Genomic DNA, 26184 nt, shown 5'->3' with positions numbered 1-26184 from the left:
CTGCCTAGCCTACCCAAATTTTTACCATAATCGGTTCAGCTAAAGTATGACACAAAGAGGTAAAATATTTGGAATTAAATATTCCCTATGCAATATGGAGTAAACAAACATGACTTACAGGAACAAAAATACTAATAAAAAAGCTAAATAGATAAATGAGCATAACAATAAAAGTATCTCTAATAAATATAACTAAAGAAAACTTGTATGCTAATAGGGTAACAAACAACATTTGCATTAAATAAAAATATAGACTAAAATCTGAAATAAATAAAAAGCATAACTATAAGATTGATATTCATACTCATTGACCAAAAGAAGAAAAATACACAGACTAATCCTGTATATTAATTTTCAGCTTTGCTAATAATGTGGACCACCTAGAATTCTACAATATGGGGAAAGAGAAGGAGTGTGTGTGTGTGTGTGTGTGTGTGTGTGTGTGTGTGTGTGTGTGTGTGTGTGTGTGTGTGTGTTTGCTGGTATTTGAACTAAAGACCCTATGTCTTGCTTTGTTTTTTTTACTCAAAGCTGCTGCTCTACTATGTGAGCCATACAGCCACTTATGCAACTGTTTTTAAAGAAGTCTTAAGTAACTTCCCCTCAAGAACAATTTGAATGACTTCTATGTCTTAATGTTCCCCCTCTATTAAATGTAGAGAATTTATGGAAAGTACTTGAGAGCAGAAAGTTTCCGCAAAGCTCTCATTTATCAGAAGAAGTACTTGCTGCTGTTACTGGGTGGGTTCCAGGAATGTGAGGAGGCCACCCTGGCACTGCTTGCCCGCATGGGAGGACAGCCAACCTTCACCGACCTAGAGGTGATCACCAACCGCCCAAAGGGCTTCACCAGGTTTCGTTCTGCTGCCAGAGTGTCCATTGCAATTTCCAGGTAAGTCCTCACAAGAAAACTCATTTTATTAACAGATTCTCTCAATGTAACTTTACATGATTGGAAGATATTAACCATCACTGAAATGTGTGCTTATTTCTCTCTGAGGGTCTCATTCTTTTAGCGTAGTTTCCATTTATTTTTTTTATTTATTTATTTATTTATGTCAGTCCTGGGGTTTGAACACAGGATAGGACTTACATTTAACAGACAAGCGCTCTATACTTGATACCCCAGTCCTTTATGGTTAACTCTTCTCAGAGGTCCTATCTGGTGGTCTGGGTAGCTGGGATTTGAGATATGAACCACCATGCTTGAGTTGTGGATTGTGATAGGGTCTCACTTTTGTTTAAGATAGCCTGAAACCAGGATCTTCCCAACCTCCACCTCCCAAGCAACTGAGATTATAAACATGAGCAACCACCTGCTGTGGTACCAAGGATTCTTTACACTGTACTGTGTAAATCCTCTGAAATGGGACATTCCAAATAACATGCAGCTGGTGACTCAGCTTATATATCCAGCCTGCATTGTCTTTTTTTTGTTATTAAATCCAAAGAAGTCCATGAACTAACTCAAATATATAGTTGAGATCATTAAAGGGAAAGTTTCTGCAAAATTACTCTTTAGGCTACTGTACACTCCATTTTCTTCACTACTGAAATAAGTCACACATAGTACCCACCATAGAAAGCCCTGACCTCACTCTGCATTCAGGTATTAAGCTATAGGGCTTGAGGCTCTGCTGGTGCTGTCACTGCTTCCCTAGTAATCCCAGGCTAGAAACTTGCTCTGGGTTCTCTGTGGTTGAAATGGAGGCCTAGCCCAATGTAGTCTTGGCCTGTCCAGTCTATATACCACACGCCTAGGCTTCCCTCAGGACCCCCTCCCTTGTGGGCCAAAGGAATTTTGCTTTGCAAAAAATGCTATGATCAGATCAGGTTATATCTGATGCTTCATCAGGGACTTTTGCTCTGCTTTTCTTCACTTAGTTTCTTTGAAGTATACGGTACAATTTCTGAACTGGCAGCTGTCTGAAATTACTAGTCCAGATTCTGAGTTCACAGATGAGGAGACTTAGATGGATGAGGTTACAAAGCCAGTAGACCAAGTCCCAAAAGCAATCCTGGGCCAAAAAAAAAAGTAGTTCTGGCAGTATAACAATACAAGACTTAAGGGCTGGGGAGGTGGCTCAGTGGTAGAGCGCTTGCCTTGCATGCATAAGGCCTTGGGTTCGATTCCTCAGCACTACATAAGCAAAACAGAAAAAAAGCCGGAAGTGGCGCTGTGGCTCAAGTGGTAGAGCGCTAACCTTGAGCTGAAGAGCTGAGGGACAGCGCCCAGGCCCAGAGTTCAGGCCCCACGACCGGACCCCCCCAAAAAAATCCAAAAAAAAACAATACAAGACTTAAAACTTTACTACAGAGCTGTAGTAATAAAAATAGGCCTGAGAACCAATGGAACAGAAGACCCAGAAACAAACCCACAGACCTACAGCCACCTAATATTTGACATGCATGATTTCTCTCATTTATGGAAATTAGATCTAATTTATAAATATATGAGTAATTATGTATTAAATCATATGCAAGTGTTCACAAACATATTGACCAAAGTATGGTATTTGCAGAGGTGAATTCAAGTGATGTGAATCCTTAGAGGAACTAACAAGTACTTTCAACAGCAACTGGTACTTGAAAGGTGTGGAGGAGGCCCATGGAAGGTGGGGAGGCAAATGAGGAGAGGAAGTGGGGGAAATGCAGTCACAGTATTCAATGTCTAGCCATGAAGACACTAGGAACATGGAGGGTAGTGAGGTGGGGAGGGATGGGGAAGATGATGAAAGGAGTGATATCAATCCACATGCATTGTTCTTATAAGCTAACATACTGAATGGTCACCCTTTTGTATAACTGCTTTACTTTTTAAATTTTAAGCTAGTAGGGCTAGGTACTGGTGGCTCCTGTAATCCTAGCTACTCAGGAGGCTCAGATCAGAGAACTGAGGTTTGAAACCAGCCATGGGAAAGTCCATGAGACCCTTATCTCCAGTTAACCACCAAAAAATGGAAATGGAGCTGTGGCTCCATTTTATTCAAGCTAGACTTGAATAAAAAAAAAAACTCAGGGACAGTGCCCAGGTCCTGAGTTCAAGACCCAGGAAGCTAGTAGGACCAGCCAATTCTCCAGGTATCACTCACGCCAGTTCTCTAAACCACAGCTCAGGTTTTATCTTAGTGTTAGGTTGTTTACTTTCCTGCCTCTTTCATTCCACATTGTAGTTTCACATTCTCCAGTTGGGTAGGGTAATCAAAGTAAGTGCTGACACATACTCTGATTGACAAAATAGACCTCATACCTGCCTAAAAAACCTTCAGGCGACTCACTTTTTAGAGGAGATAGAAGTAGACTCAAACTTTGAAGACACAAATGCGAGGACACAAGAATTAGTAATTTTGAACAGAGAAATTGAGGCTCCATGAGGTTAAAATGCGCTACTGGAAGACTTCCATTCTATTTTTTTGGCACCCTTATCAAAAATTAGGTGACTGTAAGTGTGCGGGTTCATTTCTGAGTCTTCAGTTCTATTGCATTGGTTCTCAGGTCTGTTCTTCTGCCAGTACAAAGCTATTTGATTACTATGCCTAAAGGACTTTTCTTTTCCACTCACGTGTCTTTCTTTCTCCACTTTTTTCTCCCTTTATTGTCTTCTTTTTTCCCACATTTTCTTTGTTTATCTACTTTTCCCTGTCTCCTTTTTGCCCTAGATGTCTTTAGGCCCCTTTCATCCCTGAAGCTAGAAATTTAGGAGGACAACACTAGATTTGTATTGCCTCTTGGGAAGTGGGTGAGGGGAGCTTTTAGCCTTGTTCTTTTCTTCCAGTTGATTGTTCTGTAAACCACAGGGGCATTTATGTAGTTTAGGTGAAGCAATTGTGATGATGTTGTACTTTGTTCATACTCCATACAATTTATCTTCTATACATGTGCTGCGAAATGTTATGTTGGCATCTTTTTTAGGATGAAATTTTTGGTTCAGCGGTGGCATCGAGTCACGGGTTCGGGTTCCATCAATATTAACAGAGATGGTTTTGGACTGAATCCAGGTGAAATCCAATAGTGTATTTTCTTAGAACTCTCTGAAATCTCTGCATGTATAATAACTTCCAAATATAAATTCTTAAGCCATTGTTATCCAAAACAAGCCAAAGTAACAAGGCTGAAGGCTCATCATTTCAAGAATATCAATAGCCTATTTAAAGGAGCACTTAGTTTGAATTATGCTTTATTCATGTAGTCTCCCAGCACTGTGGTGGACACACAGTAACTCTTATTTCCACTGGTAAGATGAAAAGCTGAGCCAGAGAAAATACATGTCTTTTGCTCCAGATTAGCTATCAGGGAAGTAGTGGAGCCAGACCTAGAGGCTGCCTGCCTCTCGAGCCTCATTCTCCTTACAGTACATTTAAGTATGGTTCAAGAGAGAGTAGTTGTTATTCTAGTGAAAGACTTAAGGGTTGAGGCTTCATAATTTAACAATGTACAGTTTCTGAGTTTACTAATAGGCTACATAATAATGATAAGTTACACTTCCTTCTCTGTGCCCCTAATAGAAAGCATTGTATTTTGAACATTACGGGGGTGAGGCTGAGGTCAAAAGCTGAAGAACACAGAGTTCTCTCTCAGGCACTGTGGACCCACAATATGGCTCTGAGTCCCCTGCAGCTCCCAGGAACTGAGCTGTAGGGAACATTTGCTACCTAAATATAGTCTGAAAGACACTGAAACACCAAGATTTTTGCCACAGGTTTTCTTGTATATTAAAGGTTAACAAATCTTGATTGTAAGGCTTTTTTCCCCCTATAAAGGTCAGAATATAGTGGTAAAAGGACACAATTACATCATATTAATTAATTTTATCCACACCATATTTTGCCTCAAACCCCTCACCTCAGTCTTATAAAGAGGTTTTTTTAAAAAGAAAATTTTCCTATTGCCTTCAAAAGTGAATTCCAAATACCAGAGAGTCATGTTCAGAGAAAAACCCAGTTTGAAAATCTGAAAGGCAGATTATTGTCTACACTATTCCTTTCTTTGAGCAAAATTAATTGAAACTGTTGTAGACCTTTTTACGCATGTTTAATGGTTTCTTTTTATTTTTTACAATGGTATATTTTGTATTACTTTAGGTAATGAAAAGACTGACTCGTTTTATCATTCTGGTGGGCTGGAGCTCTATGGAGAACCAAGACACACAACATACCGGTCAAGATCAGATCTGGACTATCCTAGGTCTCCTTTGCCATTTCAAAATAGGTAAAAATCTCATCAAACCTGCCTGGTGTGTAAATACATTAACATTTGAGTCATACACACCATTAGAGCTTTGACTTCTGTGTATTGCAATAGCTAGACATATTTTACATAACCTAAGATTCAGTGTCATCATTTTTGAGTTTATAAATGGTTTTTAAGGGTTTATGAACAAGTGACCAAGTGTTAGTTAATATATGTTGTGGTTAGGGATTTGGAAAAATATTGACTACTGGCCATTAGGAAGCCATTACAACCCACACAGAGGAAGCATTTCTACTGAGGACCTCTGGCAGCCTTTGCACGAGGCATTCTTATGGTGGCTCAGTGGATATATTGAAGTCTCATTTCTTTGTCCTCTCAAACTTAGAAGCATAGGGAGGGGAGTTTGGAAAGAGAGGGATGGAACTAGGTTGGTAATTTAGTTCCATCAGATCATTTGGATTCATTACATTCTTTTAATCCTTAGGTATCCAGGCACTCCAGCTGATCTAAATCCTGGTTCCCTAGCATGTTCTCAGCTTCAGAATTACGATCCCGACAGAGCCCTGACAGATTATATCACTCGACTAGAAGCGCTGCAAAGAAGACTTGGAACTGTACAGTCAGGTACTATTTTTAACCACTTCAGAGAGCTATACCCAGAGCTTATTTGGTTTTTGAAACTCCTTACTTTCATAGTTTAGGATAATCCAGTCCAATTCAATACACAGTTTACCAAATTAAGTCAAAATTCTGTAAGTAGCCGAGAAACTGACATTAAAAAATTTAAGACATGGTTTATCATCTCTATTGCTGCTTTCTCCAAAGAATGATTCTGTATTATCTTCATTTAGCAAACAGGTTAAATAACATATACCTGGTGCCAGGCATGCTGAAGCTTTGCTCTAGCATGGAAGAAACCTATAAAGGCAGACAAATAAGGGTGTTGAAAAGTAGTTGCCTTAAGCATGTACCTTGTCCCCTCTACCTTACCCTTTTTATGTCATCCAAAAAAAATCCCACTTAAAAACTTTCTAAGAATAATCTTTTATTTCTCCTATGAAAAATACACCTGAAATGTAGAGTCCCTGATCATAGTGAGCAAAGGTCTTTTCCTTATTTCTTTACAATTCCCTCCTGATCCATACTCACCTCAGTTGACATGATTGTGCTTTTCAACTTTTATAATTTGTCTATTAAGGACAGTTTTTTCTACTAAACTCACAAACTGTGGACTAAAAGAAGTTACATTAGTAGCCTTCTAAGAAATTTCTTTCTTTCTTATTTGTTTTTTTGATACCAGCCCTGGGGATTGAAGTTGGTACATGGGCATTTGTCCCTGAGCTTTTTTTTTTTTTTTTTTTCCCTCAAGGCTAACCCTCCACCACTTCACCCACAATTCCACTTTGGCCTTTTGGTAGTTTGTTGGGGATGGAGTCTCATAGACTTTCCTGCCTTGGCTGGCTTTAAACATCAATTTTCAGCCCTCAGCCTCCCGAGTAGCTAAGATTACAGGCATAAGCCACTGGCACTAACCTAAAAAGAGTCCTTTTTTAACCCAATTTGTGGTTTAATTTAAAAGAAAAAAAGAACAATAACTTTGTGTGGTATCTGAATTTCACTTTTTTTGTGTGTACTTGGCTTTTTATTTAAGCAGCTGTGTTGCTTAAGGCAGATTATTCAACACCCAAGATTTCTCAGGACATATGAAACAGAATGCCCACTCTCACCAGCACTTCCTCTATTATCATTTACTGTACTTACCTACTATGGAGCTGGTCATGATAACTTTGAAATAGATGTTCAAAAACATTTACCATGGGCGCCAGTAGCTCACACCTGTAATCCTAGCTACTGAGGAGGCCCAGAGATCTGAGGATCATGGTTCAAAGCCAGCCCGGGCAGGAATGTACATGAGACTCTTATCTCCAGTTAATCATCAGAAAACTGGAAGTCACCATATGGCTCCAGTGCTAGAGTGCTAGCCTTGAGCTGAAGAGTTCAGGGACAGCACCCAGCCGTTCAAGCCCCATGACTACAAGATATTTTAATGAAAAAAGGCTATTTTATTTTCCAGAACTGAGAACTAAACTCAGAGCCTTTCCCTTGGCAGACAAGATCCCAGGCTATTTTTCCATGGAGCATAATAGTAATAGCGGGCCCTATGTGCTAACATAGGTATCATTCTAATTTGCAGTCATTTAAATGTCCTGTTTTTCTCTTGCAGGTTCCACTACACAGTTTCACACTGGCATGAGAAGATAATCGTTTGAAACTTTAATGCTTGACATGTTTTAAACAAATTCCCTTTTGTAAATCAATGGCTCTTTTGTGCTTTTGTATTGTGAATATTCAATGGGACCAATACAAACACAGCTTCTGATTGTAGACAAATCCCTTGCCCAGCCCAGGAAAACAAACTGGAGTTTGTACATACAAGCATTGTGTATGTAGTCATGCACAATAATCATTGTTACATGTATATGTGTGGAATGCTAATTTAAATGATTAAATTATAAACCTGTGTATTTATCAAATGGGTGAACAGATCAAACTTTTGCAAATTACGATACTGCTGAATGTGTAGCTTGCGGTGTCCTGCACTTTTCTTACAAGGCTACTGAAGTTACATGTTTCTGCCTAATAGATTTGCTACTGGTGATGAAGACAGAACTTATCACTTGTAGAGACTTATTTTTGTATAACGGTAGAAGTTTTGAATTTTATGGGGTATTTTGTCAAGTACTGAAATAAAAATGACTTCACCATTTTCACCACACTGTATTTGATCTGTCTTCCTTTTCAGCAAAGCGGTAACAGGTGCATATCATCCTGTTACTTATCCCACCTGGGCAGGACTTAGGGATTCAGAACTTTGTTGAAATCTGTATTAGGGTTTTTCTATCCCGTAGTAAAGAAGAAAGCTTTTCATATGCCTTTGTCTCAACTTCCCAGCTGTAGATATGTGTTGGTATTTCCATAATCAAATCTAAATTTGCTGTTATTACTTCTATCTAAGATGTTTCCTCACAAATCTGTGATCTTTTGCTGAAAGAATCTGCAATTTTTATTAATCACACTGTAGCAAGTTCACCACAAGATTCTTGTTCTCCAAACCAAATCCAGATTGGGAAGCTCTCACAGAGATAATAGAGTGTTTGGGAGTGGGGAGCAGTAAAGGCTTAAACCAGACAAGGCAGATGCTGTACTCTTTGAGCCATGCCTCTAGCTCTTTGGGTCCTGCTTATTTTTCAGATAAGGCCCTCACTTTTTCCTAGATCACCAACCTTACACTTATACTTCCTATGTAGCTGAGATGACTATGTGTACCACCACACTCAGCTGTTGGTTGAAATGAGGTGTCATAAACTTTTGCCCAGACTACCCTCTCAAACTGAGACTTTCCCTATCTCTGTCTCTTAAGTAACCAGGATTAGAGGCCCAGACCAGCACTTCTTTTTGTCTAGTCTTTCCTAAAACCATTAGTAATAGCCAGGCACCGGTGGCTCACGTCCGTAATCCTAGCTACTCAGAAGGCTAACATCTGAGGATCACAGTTCAAAACCAGAATGGGCAGGAAAGTCCGTGAGACTCTTTATCTCCAATAAACCACTAGAAAACCGGAAGTGGCACTGTGGCTCAAGAGGTAGGGAGCTCGCCTTGAGCTGAAGAGCTCAGGGACAGCGCCCAGGCCCAAGCCCAGAATTCAAGCCCCATGACCGACCAAAAAAAAGAAAACTTCAATAATATTTATTGATTACATTTAGAGGCTTTTTCTTCTTACTGGATGTTCTGTGGTTTGTATCAGCACAATAGACCTGACTGCAAGTTGTACATTCTTGGAACTTGCAAATACTTAAATTTCTTGTAGCAGTAGCTAGTCTCCAGTAAGAGGAATTTTAGAAATAGCAAGGGTGTTCTAAAACAGCTTAAGGAGCAGTTATAGACAGAACCTTTTTAATAGCAAACATGGTTGCCATTCAAGGCTGTCCTGCTATAGAGCCAGAAGGAAGAAAAAAAGCAGGTGGGCAAGTGATCTACAAATGAGTGCCTCTGCAATCACTACTATTCATGTGTATCAATAATTAGTGTACAAAGTCTGAATCTTTTGAAGTCTAGCACTTGCCTAGCATGCCCAAGGTCTAAGCCCTTAGCACTTTAAAAACAAAATCCATTGAAAGTGAATGCACTAAACAAGACTGATCGTTTTTCAGAGTCTGGATGTTTTTTGTGCCACAAATCTCTCTAGATCTCTAGTGAGAATAAAGATCCCACCTCAAAATAATGCCAAAGAAACTACAGTCAACTCTTTTTTAAATTTAATATAATTGAAACATTAAATACAATCTAGCAGTAGGCAATATAACTACATAAACTTCAACATGAGAGTAAAATATACTTCAAGAAATCTGTATCATCTATAATTTGTTATGAAAATAGTTGTGATTTATACTGACAGATTCACAAGGCACTACACTAAGAAGGAAATACTAAGTTACAGTTAGACGTTAGTGTAAATAAAGATGTAATTTTTCCCATCTATGTTCCTATTTCATGAACACTATTCAATGAAGTAAATATTACAGATTCATGAATAAAAGTTATTTTTCTCAAAGATAATTTGCAAGTGAAATGTATCAAGCAACAGAGATAATGGCCTTCACAATTAGTTTTAACATGAATCTTCTAGCCTCAAACAGAATTACAACATACATGAGAGGAAAATAAATTTTTGAGGCAGAGTCTTGCTGTGTAGCCCATGCAGGCCTCAAATTCATGGTCCTTCTGCCTCAACATCCCAAATGGTGCACTAAGATGTGGGCCACCAGACCCAGCAAGATAAAATAGTTTATCTAGTAGTAACAGATGACAGATGGCTGATATTGTTAGGCTCCAGTTACGTTGTGAGTTAGGTCAATTCCTGAATACTGAATATGACCAGTGGACCATCTCCCAAAGACCCTGCTTCCTATTACCTTATCTTCAAGTTGATCTTCGATCTTACTTTAACTGTTCAACAAAACTTGTAATAAAACCCTAGTTGTGTTGTGGAGACAGTGAAGGAAACAATATTGAGTTAAATAATAAAAACAAAATTCCCTAAGGATTTGATTTTGGAATTTGACACAAATGCGGTCTTGTGAAACCAGATGCATATTTATTACACATAAGCACTATTTAGTATTAGTGTATTGTTTTTAGGAAATATGTTTATGTAGGCATGGCCCTAGATCTCTCAATGTCATATAGCAAGGCTTCAAGTAAAATTCTCAAAGGACATATTTTTCTATGGCAAAGCTCCATCACTGCTGAATATTATCGTATCAAAAAATAGACTACACCTATACCTAAGGCTTTAACTCAGTATTCCCACCCACCCCATCTTTATATACAAAAAATATTCCAGATAAATGAATTACTTAGGCCTTTTGAAGTATTTCACTAGACTTTTTTTTTTTTTTTTTGGTCAGCCGTGGGGCTTGAACTCTGGGCCTGGGCGCTGTCCCTCAGCTCTTCAGCTCACGGCGAGTGCTCTACCACTTGAGCTACAGCGCCACTTCCGGTTTTCTGGTGGTTTATTGGAGATAGGAGTCTCATGGTCTCTCCTGCCCGGGCTGGCTTTGAACCAAGATCCTCAGATCTCAGCCTCCTGAGTAGCTAGGATTACAGGCGTGAGCCACCAGCCCCCGGCTTCACTATACTTTTATACTAAGAGCTATTTGTACTTTTAAAACTGGTACCTGGAAACTACCATTTAAAATCTGTCACCTAAATCCCCTAAAAAATTTTTTATTAATGAATGTAACGTCCTTAAAGTACATAGTATCAAAACTGTTAGAACATTGTTTCAATACCATTGACTTAAAAGTATGATTCAGTTAAGAAATCTTCAAATCCTACTGGCCTTTAGAATTGCACACTCAAAAGTATTACACAGAGTTGTTTCATGAACTTTATTCTCTTCAAATGCCTCTGCATCTTTACAGTGATGTGTTACGTGTTAGTTCCCTGCAGCCTTTTTCATTTTGATCTTCGTTTGTAACGGATTACTGGGTTTTCAGGGGTGTGAATCATGGTTGTATAATTCACAGTGGGGAAATACCCATCAATGAGATCAAATTCATATAAACGGAGCATAGTAGACCAAATTGTCTTAATTTGAACATAAGCAAAATTTTCCCCAATACAACGATGACGCCCTGTTGGATAAAAGAAGTTTCATTAGTCAGTTTTAAGTACTTTAACATAGAGTGAAATTTAAAATCAATAACACATGTACAAATAGTAAAAGTAAATTATTTTCTATCACATAAAATAAGGATGTAAATAGTTAATTGAACATCAGTGGAAATTTTCAGTGTTTTAAGCAAATGTCATTTGACTATGATTACTTTTCCAATGATGTTTTTTAGAAATTTAACAAGAAGGTTTTCATCATAAGATAGTGATCTAGACTTAGAATGTACTAGAATATTCTCACTTCCTGTCCCATAAGAACTCTACTATTAAAGTCAATATGAACATACTAAAAAAAAAAGTCAACTGTCATTACAAATGATTGTGGAAGGTGAAAGGACTTAATAAACCCAAAATAACAAACTGAGATCAAAATTTAGAAGGTCATTCACACATACAAGTTGAGAAGATAATGCTCAAATGCAGAGAAAAACTCAAGAGCCTAGGATTTCCAAAACAATTCTAAAAACAAACCATACTAGACAACTTAAGTTGAATTGAAGTTTGACTTCCTGACTATAGGTTCAGTAACCAAGACAGTATGGTACTGGACAAGGAGCAACAAACAGACCTGTGAGACAGGGCAGAAAGCTCAAAAATACTTAGGTGTTTATTTGGTTATCAACACAAGTGCTGAACAATCCAGTGAAGAGTCTTCATAGGGGTAGGGTAGGGGAATCAATTCCTACTTAATACCTTTTTAAAATAATCATTGGAGCTGGGCACTGGTGGCCATGCCTATAATCCTAGCTATGCAGGTGGTTTAAAATCTGAAGATGGTGGTTCTAAGCCAGCCAGGGCAGGAATCTCCAATTAATCACCATAAAACTAGAAGTGGCCCTGTATCCCTACCTTGGACAGAACCTGTTTTACATTCTTCTCATACATTTTGTTAGTATGTAATATTGAAAGAGGTTTCACCATGGTATATCACAATGTATATACTGTATTTTAATCATATCAGTCCTCTTGCTTACTCTTGAAATGATGAGAGAAAAGGTTATTTTTAGGTTAATTTTAGCAGCCAACTAGAAATATTCTAACTGAATTAACAAACGAGTTGATAAGATCTGAAGATTAAGGAAACATCATGAAAATGAATGCACTATATGAACCAATATAGAAAGATAAACAGCATTAAGAAGTTTAGAAAGGAGTCCTCTCTTGTGTTACAGAATCTGGGCCACAGAATTAATATATTGTTATTAACATAATAACAATAATCTTAAGATCCTTTGCTATGTTATATATCACATTATTAAATTTATTTTCATAACCACAGATCTAAAATTCTAAAAGTTCTTTATATTCTCATTTATATAACAAAAAGTCATCTGACATTATAAAAGCCACAGAATAGAGTACCGATAGAGAAATTATTGGTCTCTGATTATTTTGGGATCCTTCTAGAAATGCTTGACTAAAACTCCACTTATTTCTGTGTGCAAACCTACACAGAGCTTTCTCAGATTTAAAAACCATATAAGAATATTCAGAAAGACAAAAATACTGACTAACACTTCAGAAAGGCTTCAATTATAAAAGCAGCCTTTGCTCTTTTCTGAATGCTAATAAAGTTATATTTAACCTGACATAGCTCCCTAAATGGTGTGCTAACTCCAATGTTTCTTTAATTTTTAATTGTCATTATAAGGGTGATGAAAGATGGGTTAGTTGCATAAGTCAGAATTGATTTAACAGAATTCACAGGGGTCCCTAAATAATATAAGGGACAATACAAGTACACTATAAAAATTAGAACTAAGTTAAAAGGTATTAAAGTATTAAAAATATAAAAAGAGATTAAAAAGGATTACAAGGATTTATAGAACAATTCCCCAAGAATAAATGAGTTACATTTTGGGTTTCTTTGTTATTTGTTTTTTGTTTTTTTTGTCGGGAGGCTTGAACTCTGGGCCTGGACGCTGTCCCTCAGCTCTTCAGCTCAAGGCAAGCGCTCTACCACTTGAGCCACAGTGCCACTTTCCATTTCCTGGTGGTTTATTCGAAATAAGAGTTTCACATACTTTCCTGCCTGGGCTGGCTTTGAACCGCGATCCTCAGATCTCAGCCTCCTGAGTAGCTAGGATTACAGGCATGAGCCACCGGCACCTGGCATGAGTTACTTTTTTTAATTTACGATGGAATGCTCCTATGAACAAACAGGAACAAACAGTCCAAACCCAAATTGTAATCATCTTACCAGCTCCAAAGGGCACATAGGCAAACTTCTCTCCTGACGCCGGGTTATCTTGTAAATAGCGATCAGGATTAAAGTCCAGACGCTTTATCCACGAGTCTTTCAGTCTCTGATTGACAGTGGGAGAAACACACACCTGATGTCCCGGGGGAATGGTATACCCTGCCACGGTCTACAAAAGAAAGCAACACATTTTATTAGAGAATACTGAAATATGCTACTAAAAAAACACACATTATGTTAGAAAGCATTCATACACTTAACCTTTATACAGATATAGAAGGTGGCTATATAAATAGGTCAGCTACCACACTAAAGCTACCAGCACAACTATGTTTATTGCAGCATTATTTACCATAGCTAAGATATGGAACCAACCCAGATGCCCCTCAGTAGATGAATGGATCAAGAAAATGTGGTATATATACACAATGGAATTCTATGCCTCCATCAGAAAGAATGACATGGCCCCATTTGTTAGGAAATGGAAAGACTTGGAAAAAATTATATTAAGTGAAGTAAGCCAGGCCCAAAGAAACATAGGTTCCATGGTTTCCCTTATTTGCAATATCTAGTATATGTCTGAGTCAAGCAGAAACGGTCAGATAAGGTGATGTTAGGGAAATGAACCCTGAGATATGTATTCAAATGTTTTTTTTTCTTTCATGCAATTGTTTCTAACATATTTATAAGATTATTTCTTTGTTGCTTTGTATGTCCCTACCCCACAGTATAACCCCTGCTTTCACTGTATTTGATGTCGGTATAATTTGTGGAGAGGAAGGGGAAAAACAAATCGTTTAAATAGAGATACAGGTGGACCCATTGCAACAATGACATGTACAAGTCGTTATGTGGAAAACGAACTTTACAACTTTGGTGGAGGGGGGAGAGGATTGGTTGGAGGGGGGAAAGGATGGGAAGGAATGGGAAGGGGAAACAAAGGAGGAGGCTACAATGCTTGATAAGAAATGTACTCATTATCTTGCCCATGTAATTGTAACCCCTCAGTACAGTATTTTTACAATAAATAAAAAAATAAAAAATAAATAGGTCAGCTAAATTTTATTTTAACTCAAAATGATTTGCAAGTGAGCCACCAAGGAATTAGAAGTATACATATAATGCATATGAGGTAAAGTAGAATTTCAAGGAACCTTCCATTATCTGATGTGTATGATTCATACTGTTACAATTATTTATAACAACAGCTTGCTTTTTTGAAAATAAACCAGTGCTAGTGATCAAAGCCAGCACCTCATATATACTAACTGAACAAGCACATTGCCATGCAGTTCCTTCTCCAACGCAAAACATTATTTTAAATTTAATTTTATTGTCAAGGTGATGTACAGAGGGGTTACAGTTACATACATAAAGTAATGAGTATATTTCTTATCAAACATTGTTACTCCCTCCCTCATTTTTCTCACACTTTCCCTCCCCCTCCAGCCTCTCCCCAACAAAACATTATTAGTTAAAGCAAGTAAAATGTATTTCTAAAAAATCCCTATTGTTAACTGAGAATGAATAGCAGAATTAGCATTCAAGATTAGTACATATGCTACCTGCAATTATGTAAAAATATGTCTTTAAAATTATCTTTTGAAAAAGTTCAGAAAATTTTTTAAAAATTAAATAAAATGTTAAAATTATAACTTACTTAACAAAAATTAAAAACTATTCCAAAGTGAAGATAATTTAACTGTTTTAATTTTATTTTATTGTAAAGATGCTGTACGGTGTGGGGGTTACAGTTCTGGAGTAACATAATGAGTACATTACTTCTCCAACAGTGTTACCCCTCCTTTGTATTTCTCCTACTATCCTTCTCTCCCACACTTCCTCCACACCTCCCCCCATCACAGACGTTGTAAAGTTCATTTCCAATATAATGTCTGTGAGTATCACAGTGGGTCATTCTGTGTCCTTGACAATTTAACTTTCATAATTTAAAAAAGTGTCTTTGGCCATAGTGGTGGTAGATACCTATAATCCCAATACTTAGAAGTATCGGTTGGACAATTCCAAGTCCAGCATAGGCCAATCTGAGCTCCATAGAAGACCCTGAATAAAAGAAGCTAAATAAAGGAACCTAATAAAAATTAATTTTAAAATGTTTTGATGCTATTATATTTCCTTTCTTTGATTAAAAAGCAAGGACATAGAAGGGGAAATCTAGCCAAGACACTCACCTGAGCAGTTTTGGCTATTCTCATTATAGTCATTACAGGAGGTCTAAGTCTGAATGTTTCTTTTATGCAGCGATCAAGCAAATGTAAGTCCTTGAGCTAAAAAGAGAAAGAACTTCCTGAGCTGTTTTTTTTAAAAAAAACATTTAACAGATGAACAGTATAAAAATTATTTTAACTTCTTAGTACATGATTGGCTGGTAGAGGGGAAGGGGGAACCGGTTTAATATGGCTGAACTCATCATGTTACATTTCTATCCATAGAAAGAAAGAAAGAGAGAGAGAGAGAGAGAGAGAGGAAGGAAGGGAGGGAGGGAGGGAGAGAAAGAAAGGCAGGCAAGATGTGACAAGAAGAGTGGCAGCCACGAATAAGAACATTTGCAAAAATCGCCAATGTCAACTTCTTCAGAACTCAGATAAATTAACCAAATATTTTGCAACATCTAAATAGTTAGCTAGGATGAAAGAAAAAAAGAATCTTAGAAGAGTAAATCTTGTAGTAATGTAACTACAACTTGCAGATCCATTGTAGTCTTGGAAACAGCAAGATTTCAACTACAGCAACCAAACAACTCTAAAGGAGCCAAAACTTGTCAAACCCAACCAACAGAAATTATATTAATATTACAGGCAGATGAGGTTGTGATATTACTTAGAGCCAACAAGACATAAAACAAAATGTTTAACAGGAAAAGTAGGGAGTCAGATGGCTATAAGAGACTTTAAACACATCTACACAGGGGCTGGGAAGGTGGCTCAGTGGTAGAGCACTTGCCTTGCATGCCTGAGGCCCTGGGTTCGATTCCCAGCACCAAATAAGCAAAAAGAAAAAAGCCGGAAGTGGTGCTGTGGCTCAAGTGGCTCAAGTAGAGCGCTAGCCTTGAGTTGAAGAGTTGAGGGACAGCGCCCAGGCCCAGAAGAGTTCAGGCCCCATGACCGGACCCCCCCCCCCCCCCCGCAAAAAAAACACATCTAAACAGTAATTTTGAAGTGTGTTTGCATATACAAAGTAACAACATGCCCAAGTAATATCTGACAAGGCTCTGATGGCTCACCTATTACTAACTCTACACAAACAGAAATGAAGGCTGAATTTTAATTGCTATTATTGATATATAAATGGTATTAATAACATGTCGACATAAAAAGCCCCTCAGAAAAGTTGAAAGACTTAATTATTCAAGACATAGTAAAAAAAAATCTCTAAATATCATTAGGCGACTACTAACATTTAAAAAAAGAGTTAAACAACTTTATAAGACAAATATGTACTTTAGATACTTAATCCAGAAAAGTCAGTTCTAAAAAAAACTAAACAAAAAAAACCCACCTTCCAACAAGAAACTTTGATGTCCAGAATTGTCTCATTCTGGTTTAATTTTAGATTTTTCATGGCAATACTGCAATTTCAACTCAAGACCTCCAGCTTGCAAAGCAGATACTCTACCACTAAGTCCACCCCAGATCAATTTTACATTCTATATATGTAACCTTTATGAATTTCAGTGGAAAATCCTCAAAAGAATATATTAGCAAAAAAGATGCAGGAACCTATAAAATGGCCATATAGCCCAGGAATGTAGCAATTATTTTCCATTTAAAAATTAATGTAAACACACCATGTTAAAGGACTTAAAACAGACACACACCCAGAAAAGAAAAAAAAACTCCGGGAAGAGTATATAGCCAGATTTGCTTCAAAGACAAAATAGCAGGTTGCATAGTCCTCTTTTTTCTGCCCAGCAAGCTAGATGCAATGTTTTGGATTTTTAATCTCCATTACTATCATTATTACTCTGGATGTTCCCTGAACAATTTGACCAACATCTGAACCAGAAACTTTATTTTTATTTTTTTGGGGTCCAGTTGTGGGCCTGAACTCTGGGCCTGGGCGCTGTCCCACAGCTCTTCAGCTCAAGGTTAGCGCTCTACCACTTGAGCCACAATGCCACTTCCGGCTTTTTTTTTTCTGGTTATGTGGTGCTGAGGAATTGAACCCAGGGCCTCTTGCATGCAAGGCAAGCGCTCTACCACTGAGCCACCTTCCCAGCCCCTGGACCAGAAACTTTAATTCAGAGACTTTTACCTTTCCTAAGACACACAACATACACAATACTTTCCTGAACCTACTGAAGCCAGACTTGAAAGCCAAAGTACCACCATAGAACTCCCAAGGCATCTGTGTAAAACAGAGTAAGTTGAATAGAAAAAAGCAATCACACTGGAATAGATAAAGTTATTGAGTTTTCTAAAAATATAGAAGCTTATTAACTTAAGCTAAAATATACAGACAAATCTCAAAGTGTCTATTTAAAAGGGACAATATAAAAGGTAGCAATGAAACAGAAAACTCCAACAAACCTGGTCATAAGTTAAGGGAGGCAGAGTCTCTCCGCAGACAGTTTTCTGTTCTAAGTAACACTTTTCTTGAAGTGTTTTGTCTCTGGCCAAAAAGAAGCCCATCCAAGCACTAGTAGTTGAGGATGTATGCTGCCCAGCCAAGAGCAGCACAATAAGCATGCCTGCTACTTCGTCATCTGTCAAAGGCCGCCCATCTCTAGGGAAGGAAGCACACAGCCGCTCAACATTCCATGCCTCCACGCTTAGACAAAGATCATATTTACATACCAATTTCATTATTCTTGATCACAGGGTTCAATACTAATTTAGGTTCCATCAATTAAAAGCACCATAGCTTCTACTCTTACCTTTTAACTAAAAATACTATTTAATTATGCTTTAATGACACTTTCCTGCTTCAATTTGATATGCAATCTGATCTGCTCTTACTTGTATGTAGAATCTAGTAAAGTTTGAAGAATGTCATCAATTTTTTCTGCTGACTGCCTGCGTTTTTGGATTACTTTGTAGAACATATTCTTGATCTTCCGATGAGCTGTGTCCCTGCGCCTGTAATTCAAAAATAAAATTATTTTTAAAAAATAGTAATATTTTCGAATAGGGGGAGAGAGAAGATGGCAAAGGAGAAGCTGGGGACTAAGCAAGCTCTCTCGTAGAAGCCAGTTTTAGTATTCCAGTGAAAAGTTCAAGACTGGAGAGTCACACTAAGTGTGCCATCATAGTACAGAGAGTTTGGCCAGAGAGGAAAAATTCAGGCAGCTTGGTTAAGGAGACAGATTTGAGCACTCACCAGTGTCCATGGCAGCTGCCATATCAACAGAGAAGAGCCGGGGGGAAAAAGGCACCAGAGATGGTGTGAGAGTGGATTCTACTCACCACCAGCAAGAACTGAGAAGGAGTGGAAATCATCCTGCTGACCACAGACAGTCACAGACTGTGGACCACCCAGAAACAAAGGGAAAGACATGAGTACCCCACAAGACATCCTCATGCTTTCTCACAGAGCAGCAGTGGGAAGGTAGCCCCTCCCCCACCACCAGAGAAGAACTCCATCTTTGATACTGACAAAGACCAGGTTAGAGCAGCTAGCTTGTAACTCAGGCCTTCGAAGAAGACAATAGGGCCTTTCAACAGGTCAAAAGAACCTGACCTGCTGGGCTCAGCTCCACCCCTGCCCCCAAAGTTGCCCTTCTCAGCAGAGCAAGTTCTGCCCAGGGCAGAGTAACTTTCTTCACTGGGTAAACAGCCGTGGGCTGCCCCATCCCTCTGCAGCACAGGCAGCAGCCCCAGGTGCAGAAGGGTAAAGGAAAAACAATTGGAAACTCAGTACACATAAATCCTGACATTCATTGGCTTTAGGCTGGGCTGTGTGAGTGTCACAGGAGCTAGCCCCTCAGGGAAAAGCTACTGATTGCTGACAGGCCTCAACCCTACCCACAACTGTAGCCCCATCACAGGAACTCCAAGCTAGAGGAAACAGCCATCTCCCTCTTTTGTGATACTCAAAGCAATTCACCTCCTCTGAACTAGCCTGGGAGGTGGGTCATAAAGTCCCTGGGAAGGCAGAGCTTCTTTCTGCCTGCTCAAACTGATTTAAGAAACCAGGCAAGCCAGAGGAAAAACCAAACACCACAAGAAAGCCAGAGATTCAACCAAGAGTCTGGTTACAGATACAGGGGAGACACAGATCCTCTCCCCCCACCTCCCAAAAAATCGAAGAACTCTTTTTCTACCTAATTTTCTTTTAAAAAAATTTAAAAATTGTTTTCTATTTTTTTCACCATTTTTATTTAAAGCTTATTTTTTAATCCTCTTTATATTCTTTTCACTTTTGGTCCTTTTTGGGTTTTTTTGTGTTGCTTAATTGCTGTTCAATTATTAGACTTTATCCTTCATTGTGTGCATACCTAATTCAGATATTAAGTATTTAATTAACAAACTCTGAGCCTTAAATCCTTTAATTGTAGTATTATTTCATTATACTTATATAATTTTTAAGTGTTTCATTTTTAAATTTTTTATTATTCCTTTTTCCTTTTTCTTTATCTCTCTCCTTTTCTTTTATCCTTTTCCTCTCTCTGAATTTAGGTCTATTATATTCCCTCTCTCCTTTTCCCTCACCACATTCTTCTAATCTTATTTTCTCACAATTCTGCCAAATTAATTTAATTAATTCTCCCTATTAATTTCTGGCCTGCTGACTCCTCCTTTGATTTTCTTAGTCCACTGATTCCTAGTTGTTTTTTATTGAACTGGATTGTATCAGTTGAACTAGACTATATCTGTACCCATTTTGACTGTGTCAAACAATCTGTGCAACTACAGGGCTCTAGTTGATGCTTGCCTTAAAATAGTGTTCTGGCATGGAACTGGTTTTGTTTTCATACCCAAATGGGCAGAACAAGCCAGAAAAACACAAGAAAAATTGCAAGTCCAAGTATCTCAACTCCCACTCATGATAATCAGGCAACAGAACAGTTAATGAATAATCTAGAGGAGAGTTCCCAAAATGGCCTGCAAACTCTACTAGTAAACATGTTGAATGAAAGGACTAAAAGCCTGCAAAGGGCTCTATGCGAACCTGATAAGGAAAAGGGTGAGGGTGATGAGGCTAACCAAAAAAGTAATACAGGAATTTTGTGAGTATGAGGAGGCTAATAAAAGATTAATAGAGAAATTGCATGAACAGGATGAGAATAAACAAAGATTAATAGAGGCATTTATAGAATCCACAAACAGAAAGCTGGAAGAATCCAGGGAGGCCACAACGGGAATGCTGAATGAAGCCCAACAGAAGGAAAGGGAATCCAATGAAACTATAACTAAACAACTAAGGGATTTGAGAATAAACACTGAAAACCAAATTAAGGAAGTAGAGAAGTCCATACAAAATCTAAAACAAAGTTCCAACAAAGAATCTGACCAATTAAAAGGAAAGGAAATAAAAAACAAAGTAGAAAGTCTTGACAGTAGAACATGCAGAAGATTGAACATCTGGGATTGAAGATAGGCTAAACATTATAGAGAAAGAATAGACAAGTATTCAAGACAAATTCAAGAACTATGATAGATCTATTCAACTTTTAGAAGGCACCATCAGAAGGCCTAATTTAAGGTTAATGGATGTAGAGGAGACCCTAGAGACAGAAGTTAAAGGTTTAGGAAATGTATTTAACAGGATCCTAGCAGAGAACTTCCCAAACATGCAAAAAGATAGGCCCATTCAGATACAAGACACTTTTAGAACCCCAAACAGACAAGACCAGAACAGGACATCCCACTGTCACATTGTAATCAGCACAAGATCAATTCAGACCAAGGAAAGGATCCTTAAACCTGTCAGGGAGAAAAGATCAATCACCTATAAAGGGAAACCAATCAGACTAACTATAAATTTCTCAGCAGAGTCCATGAAAGCAAGAAGAGCCTGGAATGATGTATGCCACATCCTAAAGACAAACAACTATCAAACAAGAATAGTGTACCCAGCTAAACTCTCCATAGCAGAAGGACAAATAAAAACCTTCCAGAGCAAAGAAAAATTGAAGCAATATATCTCCACAAAACCAGCCATACAAAAGATACTTAAAAATGTCCTACACATAGAAAACCAACAAGAGCTCAGTAAAGGCCAAGAAACAGCCCCCAAACAGAGAATCCAAGAATCATAGAAAGAACCCAGTTGGCACAACCCTCCAAAAATGTGGATAACATGGCAGGAACTACCAAAAACCTCTCAGTCCTAACTCTCAATATTAATGGACTTAACTCTCCAATTAAGTGACAGATTGTCTAGTCGGAACAAAAAGCAAGATCCTTCTATCTGCTGCCTTCAAGAGGTACATCTTGCCCACAAAAACAAACATATTCTGAAAGTGAAAAGCTAGAATAAAATCTACCAAGCAAAAGGCCTCCCAAAACTGGCAGGAGTTGCAATATTAATATCAGATAAACTTCAAATTAAAATTAGCAAGAAGAGATAAAGAAGGTCAGTACATACTAATTAAGGGATCTCTCTGTTAGGAGAATATTAAAATTCTAAATATTCACCAAATAATGGAGCACCCAAATTTATCCAAGAAACACTACTTTCCCTAAAGTCACACATAGATCCAAAGACATTAATTGTTGGGGACTTTAACACACCACTATCCCTGCTGGATAGATCAACCTGGCAAAAACTCAAGAGAGAAACCTTGGAGCTAAACAACTGCATAGACCAACTAGACTTAACAGACATCTACAGAATATTTTACCCAGCAGCATCAGAATACACATTCTTTCTCAATAGCACATGTATCATTCTCCAAAACAAACCACATTTTAGCTCACAAAGCAAATGTGTTCAAATTCAGAAACACTGAAATTATGCCCTGCATTCTGTCAGACCAAAAGGGAATAAAATTAGAACTCAACACCAAAAGCCACCAAAGAAAATCCTGTAACACATAGAGGCTGAAAAACACATTGTTGAATCACCAGTGGGTCATGGAAGAGATTAGAAAGGAAATTCAAATGCTCATGATACTTAACAAAACTGAACACACGAATTACAAGCTCTTCTGGGACACAGCAAAGGCAGTACTCAGAGGTAAGTTTATAACTCTGAGTTCCTACTTCCACAAATTGGAGAGATCTGAAACCAACAATTTAATGAGGCACCTGAAGCTCCTTGAAAAGAGCAACTAGCTAAATACAATCCAATAGATGGACACAAATAATTAAAATTAAATCAGAATTAAATAGAGTCCAAAAAACCATAGAAAGAATCAACAAAACAGTTAGTTCTTCAAAAAATAACAAAATTGACAGACCCCTACCAAATCTTATCAGAAAAAGAAGGTAACACACCCAAATAAACAAAATCAGAGTTGAGAATGGAAACATCACTAGATTCAGAACATTATAAGGGAATACGTCCCAAACCTTTATGTTACTAAGTTTGATAATCTGGAAGAAATGGATGAATTTCTAGCAAATATTGGCACGTTCAAATTAAACCAAGATGATTTAAACCAACTTAACAGATCCATACCAAGCATCAATATAGAAACTGCAATAAGAGACCTTCCACCCAAGAAGAGCTCAGGACCAGATGCATTTACAGCTGAATTCTACAGGGCTTTCAAAGCAGAACTCACATCAATATTCCTCCAACTTTTCAATGAAATTGAAAGTGAAAGTTCACTACCAAACTCTGTCTATGAAGCCATCATAACCCTCATCCAAAAACCAGGCAGGGACTCATCAAAGAAAGGCAACTAGAGAACCATTTCTTTGACGAACATCGATGCAAAATTCTCAACAAAATTTTGGCCAATCGACTTCAACAATTCATACAAAAAATCATACGCTATGATCAAACAGGATTTATTTCAGGGATGCAAAGCTGGTTCAATATATGCAAATCAATTAATATAATTCATCGCATCAAGAGCAAGGGTGAGAACCACATGATTATCTCAATAGATGCAGTAAAAGCATTTGACAATATCCAACACCCTTTTAAGATGAAAGCTCTGGAAAAACTAGGAATCCATGGAACATTCCTCAATATAAAAAAAGCTGTGTGTGACAAACCTACAGCCAGCATTATACTTAATGGCAAAAAGCTAAATCCATTTCCTCTAAATTTAGGAACAAAACATGGATTTCTGCTCTCTCCACTCCTCTTGAATTTAGTATTAGAATGCCTAACTAGAGCAATAAGACAAGATGCAAACATAAAGGGGATCCAAAAGGGGAAAGAAGAAGTAAAACTCACCTTCTTTGCAGATGTCATGATCTTGTATTTAAAGAACCCCATGGGCTCCAGTCCCAAGTTACTCGAGCTACTTCAAAACTTTGGCAAAGTAACAGGGTATAAAATTAACCCTCAAAAACCAATGGCTTTTCTGTATGCCAATAACCAGAAGATTGCAACTGAAATCAGGGAAGCAATTCCTTTTGTAATAGCCCCACAAAAAAAATTACATAGGAATTAACTAAAGAAGTAATACTTCCTAGGATTAATTTCATTTTGACTACTTTAATCTTAATGCTTCTAAAATAATTGATAAAACTCAGAACCAAAGTGGAAAAAGAAGTCATAAAATATACTGTTAAGAATTACTACAGTCACTGAGGGCAATATGCAGTGTTACATCTATCCATCTCTCTATCAAGAGTGTTAATGTGTTGCCTATCTTCTACCTTAGGTCTGAAACAAGTGTGTAATTCCTTTAGAAGCATTTTCCAGTTCAAGAGAAACCTGCACATGATTTTCATCATGAAATACTAATTTTAATCAAGTCAGTTCTTGGGGCAGAATAGTTCTAGAATGGTTCTTCTAGAGGATCTGATTAGACTTTTCAGTTTCTAAAACAACATAGTTTTTATAGTAGATTTACTACTACAGTAGTAGTAGATTTGTAAAATAAGCTTTACTATCAGAAGGTTATCTTTAACATGCTCACTATGCAGCAAGTAATTTGAGACAGATAGTCATCCTAAACTCACTGGTAGCTCTTGAGCACTGGAGCTGGAATTTAAATCCAGGCAATCTGACTCCTAGGCTCCCTCTTAAGTCAAGCTTTCTAATAGGAACTCCTGCCCTGTTTCCCTTGCATGAGTGCTATTGAGATTAATAGAGAATATGCACAGGAAGGAAGCACTCAGGGTTAACCCTGGAAACAGAACAGAGCCAGAAAAACTCATGGCTTATTTAAGAAAGTAAATGGAGGCTAGATGTACAGCTGTGGAAGAGCATCCTTAGTATACACAAGGCATTGGGTTCCATATTTCGCCCCAAAAACCACTAAGAATAAGTAAAATTTTTGTCCAAGTAAATGGAACAAGACTAGGCTATCATATCAAGCTAAGAAGTGCAACTTAACCCAAAAGACTGGGAGTTGGAAACAGGGTGGGGGTGCACATTTATGGAAAACTGACAATGGACCAAACTCTCTGCTGGGTGTTCTCACATAAGATAGAGATTTTTCTTTAAAAAAAATTTGACGCAATCCCACTTGTCTAACCTTTCTTCAATTTGTTGTGTTTCTAGGTCTCTATTAAGAAAATTTTGGCCTGTGCCAAGGAGACCTAGGGTTTCTCCTATTCCATCCCTTAGTATTTTCAGGGTGTCTGCTTTGACTCCAGGTCTTTGATCCATTTGGAGTTGATTCTGGTGCAGGGTGATATATAAGGATCTAGCTTTTATTTTCTACAAGTGATTAACCAAGTTTGCCAGCACCATTTACTGAAGAGGCTTTCTTCCATTCTATTTTTTTAGCTCCCTTATCGAAGATTAGATGGCTATAGGTCTGTAGGTTCATTTCTGGGTTTTCGATTCTATTCCATTGGTCCCGAGGTCTGTTCTTGTGTCAGTACCAAGCTGTTTTGATTACTATGGCTTTGTAGTAGAGTTTGAAATTTGGTATTGATATTCCTCCAGCGCTGTTCTTTCTGTTAAGGATTGTTTTTGCTACTGAGACAAGCAGAAAAGGTCAGATAAGTTGACGTTTGGTGAAATGAACCCCATGATAAGTATTCAAATGTTTTTTCTTTCTTGCAATTGTTTCTAATATATTTATAAGATAATTTCTTTGTTGCTTTGTATGTCCCTCCCCCACAGTATAACCCCTGCTTTCATTGTATTTGATGTTGGCATAATTTGGAGAGGGGAAGGGCAAAAACAAACCGTTTAAAGAGGGATACAGGTGGACCCATTGCAACAATGAGATGTACAAGTCGTTATGTTGAAAACGAACTTTACAATTTTTTTTGGAGGGGGAAGGGAGAATGGGAAGGGATGGGAAAGGGAAACAAAGGAGGAGGCTACAATGCTTGATAAGAAATGTACTCATTATCCTGCCCATGTAATTGTAACCCCTCTGTACAATATTTTCACAACAATTTTTTTTAAGGAGATGCAGGAAGCAAGGTGGAAATGAAACAGTAGGGAAACACCAAGCTTTCTCCAGCCAAATAGAGAGTTTGAGTTCCACCTCTCAGTTCCCCCAAGAGATC

The 26184-nt window shown here is 37.9% G+C and overlaps 2 protein-coding genes across 8 annotated transcripts in view; one reads left to right on the top strand and one right to left on the bottom strand.

The window, feature by feature from the left end:
- Akap9 (A-kinase anchoring protein 9) overlaps window positions 1-26184 on the top strand; it is a 187859-nt gene that overhangs the window by 114625 nt on the left and 47050 nt on the right. For 5 of the 7 annotated variants that reach the window (XM_042684582.1, XM_042684585.1, XM_042684586.1 and 2 more), the window contains 3 exons: window positions 660-892; window positions 3913-3998; window positions 5082-5208. In XM_042684582.1, the coding sequence (XP_042540516.1) occupies window positions 660-892; window positions 3913-3998; window positions 5082-5208 (446 nt within the window). Of the gene's footprint in view, window positions 1-659; window positions 893-3912; window positions 3999-5081; window positions 5209-5674; window positions 5815-7414; window positions 7967-26184 lie in introns of those variants that run through there. The other 2 variants (XM_042684589.1, XM_042684584.1) reach the window with 1 other exon arrangement.
- The window catches only part of LOC122111838 (lanosterol 14-alpha demethylase-like), a 29576-nt gene continuing 14518 nt past the window's right edge, over window positions 11127-26184 (bottom strand). Inside the window, exons 6-10 of the mRNA XM_042684590.1 lie at window positions 18607-18726; window positions 18178-18373; window positions 15820-15915; window positions 13628-13796; window positions 11127-11387 (exon numbers count right to left, since the gene is read on the bottom strand). Of these exons, the coding sequence (XP_042540524.1) occupies window positions 11209-11387; window positions 13628-13796; window positions 15820-15915; window positions 18178-18373; window positions 18607-18726 (760 nt within the window). The 3' untranslated portion in view covers window positions 11127-11208. The remainder of the gene's footprint in view (window positions 11388-13627; window positions 13797-15819; window positions 15916-18177; window positions 18374-18606; window positions 18727-26184) is intronic.

The sequence above is a fragment of the Dipodomys spectabilis genome, unplaced genomic scaffold (genome assembly GCF_019054845.1).
Source record: "Dipodomys spectabilis isolate Male_0828 unplaced genomic scaffold, ASM1905484v1 ptg000089l, whole genome shotgun sequence".
Classification (NCBI taxonomy): Eukaryota; Metazoa; Chordata; class Mammalia; order Rodentia; family Heteromyidae; genus Dipodomys; species Dipodomys spectabilis.
Note: the sequence above shows the minus strand (reverse complement) of the source record. Positions and strands in the feature narration are given on the sequence as shown.